This window comes from Mesocricetus auratus, unplaced genomic scaffold (assembly GCF_017639785.1).
Source record: "Mesocricetus auratus isolate SY011 unplaced genomic scaffold, BCM_Maur_2.0 Super-Scaffold_100010, whole genome shotgun sequence".
NCBI lineage: Eukaryota > Metazoa > Chordata > Mammalia > Rodentia > Cricetidae > Mesocricetus > Mesocricetus auratus.
Window position 1 is genome coordinate 72,028,936 of NW_024429194.1, and position 17,074 is coordinate 72,046,009.

Consider the following 17,074-nt stretch of genomic DNA (forward strand, 5'->3'; position numbering starts at 1 on the left):
TATACTCACCTCAGAATTCTACCATAATAGTAATACCACTAAAATTATCCCATAACATAGAGGGAAAAAAAGAAGTCTTCCAAACTGTTTTTTATGAAGTCAGAGTTACCATGATACTAACGCAAAAAAAAAAAAAAAAAAAAAAAAAAGGACAAAAAAATATCAGCTAATCAATAAGATGCCCTACAGGCTTATGTATGTTATGTGCCTGCTTGTCTGTATGATCACTGTCTGTGCAGTACCCAAGAATGCCAGAAAACAGCATTAACTAGAACTACAGATGCTTGTTAGCTACCATGTGTGTGCTAGGGACCCAACCTGGGTAAATTCTAACAATCAGCCACCTCTCCAGCTGTGGCCCACCCCTCAAACTCTTATTGTTCACAGATACTTTCAGTAAAGTTAACAGGATAAAAGGAATCTGAAACCTTGAACCTACTAGAGCAGTGGTCCCTAACCTTCTTAATGCTGCCACCTTTTAATACAGTTCCTCATGTTGTGGTGAACCCCAACCATAAAAGTAAGTTTCATTGCTACTTCATAACTGTAGTTTTGCTACTGTTATGATTTGTCATGCAAATATCTGTGTTTTTCTGATGGACTTAGGCAACCCGTTTGAAAAGGTTGTTTGACCTCCCAAAGGGGTCATGACCCACAGGTTGAGAACCGCTGTGGTAGAGGATAAAATAGGGAGTGCATGGTAACAAACATGGGTAAAGACTTTCTGCATAAGGAGTGCAGAAGATAAGGCCAAAAACTGACAAAGAAACACTTCCGTACAGCAAAGGAAACTGTCAAGGGGGTGAAGAATGGGAAAGAAATCTTTGCCAGCTGTAAATATAAAAGAGGCTGAGTATCTAGAACACACAAAACCTAAACATAAAGAAAAAATTCAATATTAAAATGAATATAAAGTTCTCAAAAGAAATCCAGTGACTAGTAAACACTTTCAGTACTCTTTTTGCTTTTGTTTTTTCAAGACATCATTTCTCTGTATAAGAGCTCTGATTGTACTAGAACTCGTTTTGTAGACCAGGCTGGCCTTAAACTCACAGGGATCTACCTGCCTCTGCCTCTCAAGTGCTGGGATTAAAGGTGTGTGCCACCACCTTCTGAACAGTACTCTTAATTATAAAGAAAATGCAGATGAAAACTACTCTAAGGTTCTATCTCACCCCAGTCAGAATGGCAACCAGCATCAAGAATACTAATGGCAAGAAATGTTAGTGTAGATGTGGAGAAAAGGGAATCCCTCTACACTGTTGATGGGACTGTAAACAAATAGCCATTTTATAAGTTGATCTGCAGCAGTCCTAAAAAAAAAAAAAGCCCAGCAAAACAAAAGCAACCCCCCAACCCCCCAAAAAACTAGATGCACTTCTCCTGGGTATAAATCTATCAAGGACTTTGTATCTTGTTCACTCTGTTCATTTAAAAGTTGGAATAAACCTAGTTACCCATCTACTTATGAGTAGATAATAAAAATGTTGTACACAGACACAAGTAAACATTACTCAACTGTAAAGAAAGGCAAAATCATACAATATGTAGGTAATGGAACTTGAAAAAATTATGCTGAGGTCACCCAGGTGACACAAGACAAATGCTCCTGCATGTTCTCTCTCACATGTGGGTCCAAGTTTCAAATCCTTTGCTTTGTGTGCTTAACCTGGAGTATATGTGAAAGTCAGGAAGCTGAGAAACAGGCCATTGGGGTACATTTAGACATAGGGACTAGAAGACGGGAGAAATGAAATAGAGGGAGAATGGTGGGAGGGGCAGCAGCAAAAAGGTACAGGCAATCAGAGGAATGAATGATGAGGGCAGACAAATGAGGGGACGGGAGGGGAAACCAAAATGAAGGTTCAACAACAAGCCAATGATATAACAAGCCAAGTAAAAGAACTCGAGGGGGGAATAGATTGCATGTGATATGAAAAACGGGGTTTGGGGATTTGGGGGACTAAAGGTTTAAACTAAGAGAGGGAAAGCGGATGGAGGAGGGAGTAAGTTAACTAAAACTAAGACTGTGTGAAAACTCCCACTAGTTTGCAAGCTAACTAAAAACAACAAAAAAGTAAAAGGAGTTTGAACAGACAATGCTGCTCCCCAAAGACAGTAATTATTATATAAAACTCTCAGTGCCAGCACAGGTTATCATCCCAGAGATGTTGAAAACATTCCATTGCTCTTGGTTGTGTACCATAATGAGATGGCTAGACCTGATTACTGAAGACACCATAAACTGGTTGTAGGACATAGAGAAATAAATCTTGAATTGATTAGAAAACTCACTCACAGAGCTCAAAGACGCTGTGCTGCCTGTTGGAAGCTGACATAAATAGTCTTACCGGGCACTGGATCTTGCATGGGCAGTATGTGCTCAAAGGCACAATATGTCAAGTCTGAATATGGGCACAAGCATTCTCTTAACTGGATTTCAGGAACATTCCACAGCAATGAATCCACACCTTATACAGCAAACTAAGTCAAAATCAACTCTGGGGAAGTCAGGCCCAGGGGGTAACCTATTAATGGTGTTTTGTTAAATGGTCATGTTTTCAAAGTGCCTTCTAAGAATCTGTGTTTATGCCCACAGATTTGTATTGCCCACCATCTTGATACAGAACCTGCTTATTGCAATGGGTAGTACTTAATGCAGACATTGGAACCTGCTCAGAGTGCTAGAATAAGCAACCGTGAGTGCACACCATACAGTGTTGAACATCTCTATGAACCTTCTCCCCAGGACTCAGGGAACATCTCCTAAGATGGCATAAGAAGAATAAAAAGCCAGAGGATGGGAGATAAGACTTGAAATGCTGTCTTCTGGACAAGATGACATAGTGTTACACACATGGACTCACAGCACCCAAATAAGATCTCCCGAAGGTCAAGATAGTCAAAATCCTGTCAGGGACAGAAGAGGGAACAAAAAGTCCCATTCCTAAAAGAGTTGATATTGGAAGCTGATAGCTGCTTAAAAAAACAGGGGGTGGGGAGAGTCAATTATCTTTGCCAATGGCCACTGGTGGGCTGTTCCTGTCTCAGTGGATGACCCATGTGCACATGAGAAGCCCTAACAGACTCAGTGGGTTTGAACAACAAAAGTAGAAGAACATAAAGCTGTGATGGATAAAGTTAGGAGATACGTTAGGGAAGCCCAGTTGTAGCTGGATTGGAGAGTAAGATTGGAAGAGATTGGAAGATATATATGATCAAGATACATTACACATATGTATGAAATTTTCAATGAAAAATAATAAAATTTAAAAGATACACTCAAAGGGAACTTTAGGAATGAGCTTTCTGCTCTTGATTGTCATGTGAAGAACAGATATTCTCCCCTCGAGAGTATGCAGCATTCAAGGCATCATGTTAGAAGTCAAGACCATGTGAGATACCAAGGTTAAAAGCATCTTGATATTAGGCTTCCCTGAATTCTTAACTGTAAAAAGTCCTGCTTTGTGTAAACTGCGCAGTCTCAGGCATCCTGGTTCAGCAGGACAAAAGTGAACACACCATCCTATATTCAAATAGATGAGAGTTTGGGAGTATAATGAACACATCACAGGTAACAGGAGATTTTGTGAAAAGCAAAAGTCAAGTAAGGAAAGAAGAATTGAGCTAGCAAATGGTAAGTGCTACCTCACAAGCTTGATGGTAAGTCTGACTCCTGCGTCCCACAGTGGAAGGAGAGAAGCAACTCCAAAAAGTTGTCCTCTGACCTCGACATATACTTAGTGACACACACACAGAGGAAAATCAGAAGACAAGAGAGACGGCTCAAGTCTGGCAACTGGAGTTTATATGAATGTGTCTTATGTGGACACAGATGAGCAGAGCATAGCCATATAAGTTAAAACTTCTACATATATTAATAATACCAAAAAATTGAGTAGACAAGAAATCAGTCTTGCTCCAAATTCGACCTCTGAAGTACAAGTATCTACTGTCAATATAAACACTATTAGTCTAAATTATTAAAATAATCAACATTAAGTAAATAATCCAATATTTCTCTTGTCTATGTGTCAACTATTTCTAAGTGCTAAGAATAACAGCTTGATACGTCTGATGTATTTACTTAAGAATACTAAAAATATCTGTTATTGCACCTAAAATAACAAGAAAATTTTAACATGCTTAACAGAAAATCACTATCTAAATGATGAGCCAGCATCGCTCCCGCCTCAACAAGCAAACCAACAAAAGGAAGAAAGTTCAGACATTCATAAACAAGTCTTTCTGGACTCCATGTCTACCTATCTGAATTATGCACATTATACAGTAGACACTTGGGAAAGCTTTTCTCATATTGAAGATATGGGTTAGTACACTGTTGTTATACAAATGTTTAATCTCATGTATCATAAAACCTTCCATGAGGATTGGAGATGTAACAGACAGGTGTCATGGAATATTAGTTTAGGATGTGCTTAATTTTTTTATGCTGTGGAATATTTGTTTAACGTTGCAAAGATGTATTTCATTATTTTATGTTGCATTTATTTAACTCTGTAAAGCTGTGTTACTTTGCCTGTGTAAAACACTTGATTGGTCTAATAAAGAGCTGAACTGCCAATAGCTAGGCGGGAGAGGGATAGGTAGGCTCACAAAAGCTGGCTAGAAACAAGGCAAGCTAAGGCTGGGCATTCATAAGTAAGAATAACTATGTGTATTTGAGAGCTGGGTGGAGGACCCTCAAAGTGTAAAACAATAACAAACAACAGATTTCATCCCCACGCAAAAGGTCTGGGAGGAACAAAGCAAAATTGAAAAAAAAAAAACCCTTCCATTCAGATCATCCAAAAACATACTTTTCACACTCCTACTTTGTGTAATAAATTCAACAATTCATAAATATTTTCTTTTCAAGTCCCTGTTGTTGAGGTACAAGAACAAAGCAAATACATTTTTTTCCCTCTTGTCTTTCTTTTTTTAAGGCAGGATCTCATGCATCCAAGGCTGTCCTCTGCCTGGGATGCTCTGATGATGACCTTGATGATTCTCTGTCTGCACCCCTAAATGCTGGGATTCCAGGTGTAGGGAACCACCCAGGACTTCCATTCAGTTTAAAATTCAGATGAAATGTTCAGGTGTGAAACGCAGAGATCAAATTAAATCATACCTCAAACTCGGAAATCTCAGTCAAGTTATTTTCATCTGCCTTCTCCGGCTTTTCATTAGCCCACTTGCTTGCAGCCTCAGCAAGTTCCTTCTCAGTTAGCTGGCTAGGTTTGTCTAACACCTATCAGAAATAAAGAGACATCTTGGTTAGCATTCTCAAAGCACAATGAACTGGGAAATTTCCCCTTTTCACCCTTCAAAACCATTCAGCAGAGAGCCATGCAAGACACCACGTGTGTATTGCTAGCACAAGGAAGGCTGAGGCAGGAGAAATGCAAGCACCGGGCTAGCCACAGCTTTAAGTAGCAAATCCTCTAGGACACATAAAGTACACATCACTCACAATGTCATTTATATAAAACTTCAATACCCCATCTAAAGGGCCAATGCAAACAACCTGACAAATACATACAAATTGACTAGGCAGTGGTAGCACACACCTTTAATCCTAGCACTCTCGAGGCAGAGGCAGGCAGATCTTTGTGAGCTTGAGGCTAGCCTAGTCTACAAAGTTGAATTCTAGGATAGGCTCTAAAGCTACATAGAGAAACCCTGTCTCAGGGGAAAAAACAAACAAACCAAACATCATATAGATGACAACTTTTAATCTTTTATTATGTTCAAATAAAATAAAACAATGGTTAAATTGTATTACAGTAAAGCCTTCTCAAAATGGATTTATTACTTATTTTTATGTGTATGTGGGTGTTTTTGCCTGCCTGTATGTCTGTGCTTCACATGGGATCCACTGCTCCAAGGTCAGAGCAAGGGCACTGGATCCACTGTAATTAGATTCACTGAAAATTATGAACCATGTAGTTAGAAGGAACCAAACTCTGGTCCTCAAAAGAGTAGCCAGTGCTTACTGCTGAGCCATCTCTCCACCCCTAATGTAAATTCTTAATGCACAAGGAAGGCCCAGATATGTCATCATTACAGTCTGGTAAATTATAAGTCACATTCCTTGCACAAGACTTTAAAGATTTAAATTTCTTTGTTTTGGCATAATGCTACTTTTCTCTGAACAAATACAACATAATCAAAGCATGGGCTTTGGAGCTACAGGCAGATCTCAGCATGCAGTAATAGCTTAATCACCTGTTAGATGGGACTTTCTTCCTTTTACAAAGCACTTGTGAGAATAAAGATAATGAGCGTAAAAAATATCTATAATAATATCTGGTACTTTATCTTTTCCATATTCACTGACATAAATTTATTCTACTGAGACTAAGTTGAAAAAGATGAGTGAGATCATGGAGGAAACAAAGACAAAGAAAGGTCTTTCAGGCTCACTCACAATCGCAATAAGGGCCTTTGCTGTGGACGAATGAGTGAAAATACAGCACAGATTCTAAAGTCTTTCCCCGAACCTTTATGAGGACATTCTGATTCCACCCTATTTCCTAGAACAACGTTCACCAACTAAGTCCCAGCACCCCATCTCTTCCCTAAGCGTGTGTCACTGATTACACACGTCTTCCTCCAGATGACAGTCTATGATGATCAATCTAGACCTCCAGCTTGAAGGGATATGGCATAAGAAATATGCCTGTTGGGTTCATAAGGCTGCTTTCAGTAAGGAATGACTGAGTGGGGAAGACTTGTGCTCATAGGGCCTTCAAACAGGTAGTCCATGTCTATGAAGAAGCTCAAGGAAAAGGTAATGCTGCAGCTGATGTCCTCCACGGACATCTGAGCCTGGTTTCTCTGGCCTTGCATGCCAGATTTACTATTAGCAACTTTCCAGTAATCTTTCAGGCCTTAACACTGGTCTGGAACCACTCAGGCATCCAGCCAAGAGGACTGAGCAGCTCAGGTCCTCAGCCTCTCTAGTGTGCTGCCAGTCACAGACTACCCAGCCCTATCATGTAAACCAAGGTAGTTCTCACTTACCCTTTTATAGTATGTACACATTGCACTACTTCTTTTATCCAATCCTCCAGTGAAAATAAACAAAAAGAGAAAACCACCTTGGCAGTACTGGTACACTGTTATGAATGAAGAACTTACACAAACCAAAGACTCTGTTAGAACTCCATGAAAAGGACCAGGGCAGGCCTCATCACCTCAAATGAGATACAAAACAAAGTAATTTGTCTAACCTCACTAATAAATACTGACAGAAAGGGGTATATGAGCAGCATCCATACCTGATTAAGCTAAAACCAAAGGGAAGGCTGGCCATGGGTTATATTTACCGTATGGGTTTATACAGCATTGTGAGGAAAAAGATATTTTGCTCCAAATACACTTGACTATTTTGAGTTAACTATTCAGAGAAACTGCAGGACTCTGTAAACCCAGGAATGGCTCCGAAAAGGTGCCTGTTGCTTTATAGCAAGAAATCAACCAAAGCAAAATGAGTAATTCTGTAAAAAGAGGCCTTTTCTCTAAGATACCAGTGACTGCCTAGGAAAGATTTTCACATGACAAACACTTAGCCTACAGAGAGGCCACCAAGTGGTCTTCAGAGATTTCCACCTGGGAAAACTGGTCTGCATAATATAGTTTTGGGGGCTAGAGAGATGGGTAAAATGACCAAGAGTGCATAGTACTCTTACAGAGGACCTGAATTTGGTTCCTAGCGCCCACATGCTTGGCTCATGAAATCACCTGTAACTACGGCTCCAGAGGGTTAGAAGCCGCTCATCAGTGACACTAGCACTTACGTGCACATACCCATACATGTATAATTAAAAAATAATCTTTTAAAAAAGAAAAAAGGCAGCCAGCAAAAGTCAACACTAAGCTCCCCTGCCTTTGCATGCTTCAGGACACAATATCAACGAGGGGCTAATGCTCTGTGTATGGCCCCCGTGTACATATACAAATTTTAAGATTTATTTCCTATAGATCTAGTATCAGCTCACATCAGACTAAAATTGTCAAGCCTTCAGGAGACAAAGAGAAAATGTGAAGCATACCTCCATAGTACAGCCAATAAATAAGGATTAAATCCCTCATTTCAATTCTCTACCTATACAGACAATTTTGTTTTTTATTCCTTAGGTTTGTTTGTTTTTAAGACTGCCTCAGCCAGGCAATGGTGGCGCATGTCTTTAATCCCAGCATTCAGGAGGCAGAGGCAGGTGGATCTCTGCGAGTTCGAGGCCAGCCTGGTCTACAGATCAAGTTCCAGGACAGCCTGCAAAACAATACAGAGAAACCCTGTCTCAGAAAAACAAAAACAAAACAAAACAAAAAGATAGTCTCAATCTGCAGCCAAGGTTAGTACATGCTTATGCAATTCCTTTGTCTCAGCCATCAAGTATTGGGATCATGGATATAAGATGCCTACCCAGAGCCAGGCATAATAGCGTATGTCTTTAATCCTAGTACTTGAGAGGCAGAGGCAGGTGGATCATTGAGTTCAAGGCCAGTCTGGTCTACAAAGCAAGTTCCACGACAGGCTGGAAAGCTACACAGAGAAGCTCTGTCTCAAATCCCCACACCAAAAACAAAACAAAATATATCCAAGAAAATAATGTATATTTAATTTCAAGAGAGTTATAAAGCAAAACCAAGCTAACAACTTAGGAGTTCTTGTAAAATGTAAAGAAACCCTACCATAGAAAAATTTCAATCTGTTCATCTGTGTGTGCGCACTATCACATGGAATTATTTTCTAATGGCTAAAAATAAACGGAAAAAATATACTCCCAAAGCCATAATGTTTGCAAGAAAGAGCCCTCAGTTGAGAAGGTAAACTAAGAACTCAGGAGGCTGATTCAGGATTAGCAAGACCAGCCTGAGCTACTACTTAGTAAAGCCCAATTTCAAAAACAAATTTTTCAAAGTGCTGGGTTTCTAGGGCTGGGAAAATATCTGTCAAACATGTGCAAGGGCAAGAGCCTCAGTCCACCCATGCCACAAAACACAACAAAAAACAACCTGACAGTACTGAACCCTCAGATTTCTAGAGATAGGATTTGTTGCAGAAAGGTTACTTTTTCCTCTCAGGCAGAGAAACTGCTGTCCCTGCAGATCAATGGCAGACTGACAGGCAGTAAGTATTTCTGCTAAAGTCAAAAACATTAAAAGAAAAACAAAACAAGACTCCCCTGCCTGCTGGAGCCTATGCAACCCAGTTTCCTGGTCTTCCCTCCACCCGCGGGACCATGTAAACTGGGCCCTGTATCTGGGCCTGCCTTTCACTGCCACTTAGCCTCCCCTCCTGGCAAGTACCTATGCACCCCAGTTTCCTGGTCTTCTTCTCCACCCAAGGGACCAGGACCAGGAAGAGGAGAACTACCAGAATATTGGACTTGTTTGTACCCACTGAAAGGGAACTCTGGTCCCCTAACCACCAGGCCAGGAAGAGACTCTTTCTTCACCCACTAGAAGAGGGGATGGGAAGAAGACAATACAAAACACACTCAGCAACAGAAAAACAAATAGGATACCACCAGATTATAGAGACTCTATACCAGCAAGATTCCAACATTCCAATGCAAATGAAGCAGAAGACAATGACCTTCAAAACAACTTCATGAAAATGATAGAGGCCCTCAAAGAGGATATGGGAAAATCCCTTAAAGAAATAGAAGGAAAAAAAAATCCAAAAAATGCAACAAATGGAGTAAAAGACAAAGCAAAAATTGCAAGAAACAATTCAAACAGTACAAGGGTTGAAAACTGTAATAGAGACAATAAAGAAAACACAGTCTGAAGGAAGGTTGGAAATAGAAAAGCTGGGCAAATGTTCAGGTACTACAGATGCAAGCATAACAGAATACAAGAGATGGAAGAGAGAATCTCAGGTATTGAAGATACACTAGGAGAAATATATTCATCGACCAAAGAAAATCTTAAGCCCAGCAAATCCCTACCACAAAATATCCAGGAAATATGGGACACCATGAAAAGACCAAACCTAGGAATAAGAAGCCACCTCATCAAAGGGACAGAAAATGTATTCAACAAAATCATAGAAGAAAACTCTGCTAAAAGAAAGACATGCCAATGAAGGTGCAAGAAGCTTACAGAACACCAAATAGAGTGGACCACAAAAAAAGTCCCCCTGCCACATAATAAACGCCCCAAACATACAGAATAAAGAAAGAATATTAAGAGCAGCTAAGGAAAAAGGCCAAGTAACATACATATAAGAATCACACCTGAATTCTCCATGGAAACTCTGAAAGCCAGAAGTTGCTGGATAGATATTCTACCAACACTAAGAGACCAAGGATACCCGCCCAGACTGCTTTACCCAGCAAAGTTTTCAATCACTATATATGGAGAAAACAAGATATTCCATGACAAAACCAGATTCAAACAATACATATCCACTAACCCAGCCATAAGGTAAGTTCTGGAAGGAAAACTCCGACCCAAGGAAGTTAACAACAACCAGAAAAACATAGGCAATAGATGATCCCACCTTATCAACAGCCAAAAGAAAAAAGGGTGTAAATCCACATATAATTTCACTACCACCAAACATTCCAAAACAAACAAGAATGAGCAATCAATGGTCATTAATATCCCTCAATATTAATGGTCTTAACTCGCCCATAAAAAGACACAGGCTAACAGAATGGATTCGAAGACAGTACTCATCCTTCTGCTGTATACAAGAAACACACCTCAGCCTCAAAGAGAGATACTACCTCAGAGTTAAAGATTGGAAAAAGATTTTCCAATCAAATGGACCCAAGAATTGCCACAAACAACATAAAATACCTTGGGGTAATGCTAACCAAACAAATGAAAAACCTGTATGTATCACAAGAACGTTGAGACTTTAAAGAAATAAATTAAAGAAGATACTAGAAAATGGAAGGATCTCCCATGCTCTTGGATAGGTAGGATCAATGTAGTAAAAATGGCAATCTTGCCAAAAGCAATCTACAGACTCAATGCAATCTCCATCAAAATCCCAGCACATTTCTTCACAGACCTTCAAAGAACACTTCTGAACTTTATATGGAAAAACAAAAGACCCAGGATAGCCAACACAACCCTGTTCAACAAAGCAATGTCTGGAGGCATCAGCATCCCTGACTTCAAGCTCTATTATAGAGCTATAGTCCTGAAAACAGCTTGGTCAAAAATAGACAGGTAGACCAATGGAATCAAATTGAACACCCCGATATTAACCCATACACATATGAACACCTGACCTTTGACAAAGAAGCTAAAATTATACAATGGAAAAAAGAAAGCATCTTCAACAAATGGTGCTGGCATAACTGGATGCTGGCATGTAGATGAATGTGGATAGATCCATGTCTATCGCCAAGTACAAAACTCATGAATCTAGCCACACTGAACCTCTTGGAAGAAAAAGTGGGAGGTACCCTTGTACAAAGTGGTACAGGAGACAGCTTCCTGAACATAACACCAGTAGCACAGACACTGAGGTCAACAATTAATAAATGGGACCTCCTGAAACCGAGAAGCTTCTGAAACTGGGAACTTCTGAAACTGAGAAGGCAAAGGACACAGTCAACAAGACAAAAAGGCAGCACACTGAATGGGAAAAGATATTCACTAACCCCACATTTGACAGAGGGCTAATCTCTAAAATTTACAAAGAACTCAAGAAGCAAGTCTCCAAAACATGAAAGGATCCAATTAAAAAATGGGCCACAGAACTAAATAGAGAATTCTCAATAGAGGAGTCTAAAATGGATGAGAGGCACTTTAAAAAGTGCTCAATATCCCTAGCCATCAGGGAAATGCAAATCAAAACAACTCTGAAATACCATCTTACTCCTGTCAGAATGGCTAAAATCAAACACACCAATGACAGTTTATGCTGGAGGGGATGTGGAGAAAGGGGAACACGCCTCCACTGCTGGTGGGAGTGCCAACTCATACAGCCACTTTGGAGAGCAGTATGGAGATTCCTTAGGAAAATGGGAATTAATCTACCACAAGACCCAGCAATTCCACTCTTAGTCATATATCCAAATGAGGCAAATTCATACAACAAGGGCATCTGCTCCACTATGTTCATAGCAGCATTATTTGTAATAGCCAGAACCTGGAAGCAACCTAGATACCCCTCAGCTGAAGAGTGGATAGAGAAAATGTGGTACATTTACACAATGGAGTACTACTCAGCAGGAAAAAAAAAACAATGGAATCTTGCAATTTGCAGGCAAATGAATGGCACTAGAAGAAACCATCCTGAGTGAGGTAACCCAGTCACAAAAAGACAAACATGGTATGTACTCACTCATATATGGGTTTTAGACATGGATCACGGGAGTGCCAAGCCTACAATCCCATTGCCAGAGAGTCTGGGAAACAGAACCTTCAGCCAATGACTGATGGAAGCAGGGGCAGACACCCATAGCTAAAACACTGAGCTGAACTCAAGGAACCCAGAGACAGAGAGAGAGGACTGATGAGCAAAGGAGTCAAGACTGAGCTAGTGAGACCCACAGAAACAGCTGACCTGACAAGGGGGAGCTCTTGAATCCCAGACTGATGGCTGGGAATCCAGCCTGGGACTGATCCAGATCCCCTGAATTTGGGTGTCAGTAAGGAGGCCTAGGTAATCTATGGGACCTTGGGTAGTAGATCAGTATTTAGCCCTGGCACACAAATGGACTTTGGATGCCCATCCCACAATGAGGGATGCTCTCTCAGCCTGGACTCTTGGGGGGGGGGGGGGGACCAGGCCCTGACCTGATGAAATGACAGACTATGGATACCCCCATGGAGGGGCTCACCCTCCCTGAGGAAAGGAGTGGGGATTGGGGGAGGGAGGGAGGGAAGCTGGTAGGAGGATATGGGAGGAGGAGAAGGAGAGGGACCTGGGATTGACATGTGTGAAGCACCCTAGTTTCTAATTTAAATTTAAAAATAAAATAAAGACATAAAAAATAAGTGGAAGAGTATCTGAAACAAGCTATGAGCAGGAGAAAGAACGAGGGCTGATAAATGTAAGTAAGTAAGCAAGTGAAGACACACGGCTCCATCTTTCCAACACAGTTTGAGATGCTGGCAAATAAGAAAAAAATGTATGTGAGAAACAGCTACCACTTGGAGGAAATCATGTGCTCGCATTTGGATATGGTGAAGATGAGAAAGGCTACAACAGCAAATACTAACCGTATCAACACCTATGGAAAAATATCAATGAGAAAAGTGATAATTTATTTTGGCCTGTGTAATATGATGTGATGACTTAAAATTCAAACTTTCAAATGAGTCCATTTAGTACTATGGTACACATAATATTTGTGCTGGGCAACCCATCATCTCTAGACTGTAGTTCTACCTAACCTTAGAGAAGTAACAAACCTTGGATGAAGAAACTGCTGAAGAACTTGAGGGTGAAGTATCTCTTGATGTTTTCAAAGACTGGATGGACCTCTCTTTACCTACATAACAACGGCAAGAAAGAATATAGAACATGAAACAAACTAGGATTTGATTTTCTAGCTTATGTGTTTCCAGTTGATAATTAGGAAACTCTAACACTGCAAGTTCTCATCACATTACTGTATAAACATCTAAATCTACCTCTCAGTAACACCACAAAATGTTAAAGTAACATAGAATAAAATAATACCATCTATGGTATCTACAGCACACCAATGCCAGCTGGTAAGTGTAATCATGGAAATGCTGAAAAGGGCAAAATACCTTTTTTAGAGGTTCCACAAACTTCCTTGCCACACCTAAGCAAGCTCTAGAGACTCAGGTTTCTAAACACCTTGGATGGTATTAAGCAACAATTCTTCCCAAAGTCCTGAAGACAAGAAGTCACCCTCCACACCAGTGGTTCTCAGCCAAGGGCAGTTTTGTTCTTCCCACCCTGACACTGGGCAGTATAGAAACCATGTTTTCTGTTGCTGAGAATCTAACATATCATAATACAAATGCACCAAATGTTATTACAGTTAGTATATAGATTCCATAGAGCAATCAGTTAAAAGGCAGTCCAAAGAGTATTATACACAGGAAATTTAGCAGATAGTCCTAAAACTTTCACACTATTTAAAAGAATTTAGAAATCCATTAATTTGAAGCACTGACAGAGAGGCTGGCATAAATGATGTTAACAATTGTTTTTGTTTAAAATAAACCTCTATAAGATAAAGTCACCATCATTAGTTATTTAAGATACTCACATAACGCTGCATGGGATCATTTTTAGTAGAAACATAAGCCAGAAATTATATGAACATCATTATGCTAGTAGGTTCAACAACCAAAAATTTATTTAATTATATTATCTTCTAGTTAGTTAATTAAAATGCTTTAATATCATATTATAAAAATTATAAAGTAAGCTGTTCCTGATTTTTAAAAAACCTTATTAATAACTTTCAACATACAACCGGTCCTATAATCTTAAGTTCTGGGAAACTAATCATATTAATGATACAAAGCTGCTTTAGAAAGTGGCCACACAAATGCTGCTAAAGCCTAGAAATGGGAGAGAGCCTGGGGAGCAGGCAATAGCAGAAGCAGACACCAAGTCACCTGCAGAGTGCAGCAAAGCCAGCTTTAATCAGAGGTTCCACAAGCTTCCTGACACAGCTAAGCAAGCTCTAGAGACTTAGGCTTCTAATCACCTCGGTATTAAACACCTGTCCCCAAGGCCATGAAGTCAAGGGGCCACTCTACACCAGTGGCTCTCAGTGTCAGTTTGTCCTTCCCACCCTGGCACTGGGCAATGTGTAAAGTGTAAAGACACTCTGTTTTCAGTGAGAGAGTATCACTGGCATATACACCACAGGCCTAAGATGCTGTGAAGAGTCTTCTATGGGGGATTAGTCCCACCCATCATCCTTAACAGAAATCATCCAGCTCCAATGTTGATGAAGCTGAGTGAGAAATCCCCACTCTTAAAATTAGTGTCCCAATTCTGAAGATTCAACAGGTTTTTGTAAAAGACAGAACCTAGACGCTTATGGTACCATAAGTTCCAGGCCACCCAAGACCGTATTACTGAAATAAATAAATTACTTGGGGGGGGGGGGACACAATACTGTTACAATCATCATGACATCGTCCAATAGGCAAGAACATAATTCAGCTATTCCTTACTGTGTTTCCCAATGCATGTGGCAAATTGTATGCTGAATTGTAAAGTCTATCCTACTGTCCAAAGATCTAGAGCATGGTTCTCAATCTGTGGGTCCAAACCCCTTTAGCAGGTAACGTATCAGACAGCCTGTATATCACATCTACATTACGACTCATAACAGCAGCAAAATAGTTATGAAGTAGCAACAAAATGCTTCTATGTTTGAGAGTCACCACAACATGAGGGACTGTAGTAAAGGGTCACAGCCTTAAGAAGGTTGATAACCACTGTCCTAGATGAACAAGTACCATGACTGTCGTCTCCACCCTATTCTGCTAACCAGTATAGCATAGGCTAAATAAAGGCATAATTACGTTAGGTAGCTAGTTGCATATGAGGTCAGAGGTCAGTCATTAGGGAAGAACCTCTCTTCAAACACAGCACATTGTAAAACAAAGAGCTGAAACTGGAAAACTCTGATTTTGGGTCAAAGAATGGCATCCTATCTCTGGCCCTGAATGGAGTCTTGACATTCTGACTATCCACACGGTCTGAAAGTCACTATGGAGCTAAAGGAGACAGACATATACCCTTTGTCCTCTTCCTTAAGAGTTAATCCAAATGGGCTTGTCAATCATTTGTGGAGGAAAACACCCTTCTAGGCAAACTTTCTGTCCTAGAGACCTTAGAAATACCAGGAAGATGTTTAAATATAGATGGGACAATGTTCCCTTTGGCCATTGGCCAGTCTTACACTTCAAGCATGTTCGTTTTAATTCTGTAATAAACTCCACATATTATCTAACATACTACCTTCTATGTGGTTGTTTCAACTGCTTTCAAGATCACAGGGATAGACCAGAACAAAATCCTGGTGCCAATTACATATGCAATTTTAGCATGCACTAGCTGGAACACAGGGAAAAAATAGCAGCAACACTGAGAGAAAAGATGACAACTCAACAGTTGCCAATCTCCAACTTTACGCTACAAACAGGACACTGCTATGATAGCTAGGCCAGCTGTGACCAAGCAGAATGTCAGAATCTTTCATGATTTCAAATCTCAATGGTTAACGTAAGCAGACACCAACCAATCTCGGTATGCAGAAGCAAAGGATGGCTGAAGGCAAAGAAATGTTTCTCACAAACACTCATTTATAGCTGTTTTATAGATGAGTGGACAAGCAAGAAGCGAGTGACAAAGACAAACAGAGACAACAGCAAAAACTACAACGTAAGTAGAAATCTCTAGCTCCCACTACCCACAGTCTCGTTTTATAGGCTCTATCCTCCTGGGGGGGGTCATTCCTAACTAGGAATGGGGGGCCCAGACAACCAACTAGCTGGCTGTACTGCTGTCCAACCCCTTAAAACTTCCCAGCCCTTAAATCCCAGACCACAACCTACTTCCAAACTCACCTCTTCCTGGATTTGCTTCATTCTGTCGTTTGTAGGAAGCACCAACATGCGCGGACTCTAGGGAAAGGTGGCAGGGAGGAGTTAACACCAGCACCTCTGTGCCTGGGAGGAGCAAGGTAAGACCCAAGAAGGAGGAGCCAAGAGAAGAGGTACTTCTGAGCATTTGCTGGTGATCTTAAACACCTCCAACCCCACTGCAAGCTGAGCTGCCCAAGCAGCCCTCACTGAAGAGAAACCAAAGCAGAGCAGTAAAGAAGCAAATTTCTGCACACTGCAGTGGTCACTCAGAGAACTAAAAGACAACAGTCTTTTACAGAAGAAATGTATATTATCTACATTAATAAACAGATGCAAAAAGATGCTTCATATGAGCCCCCATAAACTACCTAAAAACAGATCTAGTAAAAATATCTTACCACAGGAAAGGAGACTAGAGTTTAGCACCCCAATCAGACACCCACAGGCTGCCACCTATTCTGAGAGTAACCCAGAATTCACCCACAACTGTGCGTGTAATAAGAAAAGC

At 40.5% G+C, this 17,074-nt stretch overlaps 1 protein-coding gene across 10 annotated transcripts in view; it reads right to left on the reverse strand.

Annotated features, from left to right (window-relative positions):
• Nucleotides 1-17,074, reverse strand: part of Pphln1 (periphilin 1) — a 94,645-nt gene that overhangs the window by 27,966 nt on the left and 49,605 nt on the right. For 8 of the 10 annotated variants that reach the window (XM_040753934.1, XM_005067135.4, XM_040753933.1 and 5 more), the window contains 3 exons: nt 16,549-16,605; nt 13,393-13,472; nt 5,132-5,251 (listed from right to left, as the gene is read on the reverse strand). In XM_040753934.1, coding sequence (XP_040609868.1) covers nt 5,132-5,251; nt 13,393-13,472; nt 16,549-16,605 — 257 coding nt within the window. The remainder of the gene's footprint in view (nt 1-5,131; nt 5,252-13,392; nt 13,473-16,548; nt 16,606-17,074) is intronic. The other 2 variants (XM_005067136.4, XM_005067134.4) reach the window with 1 other exon arrangement.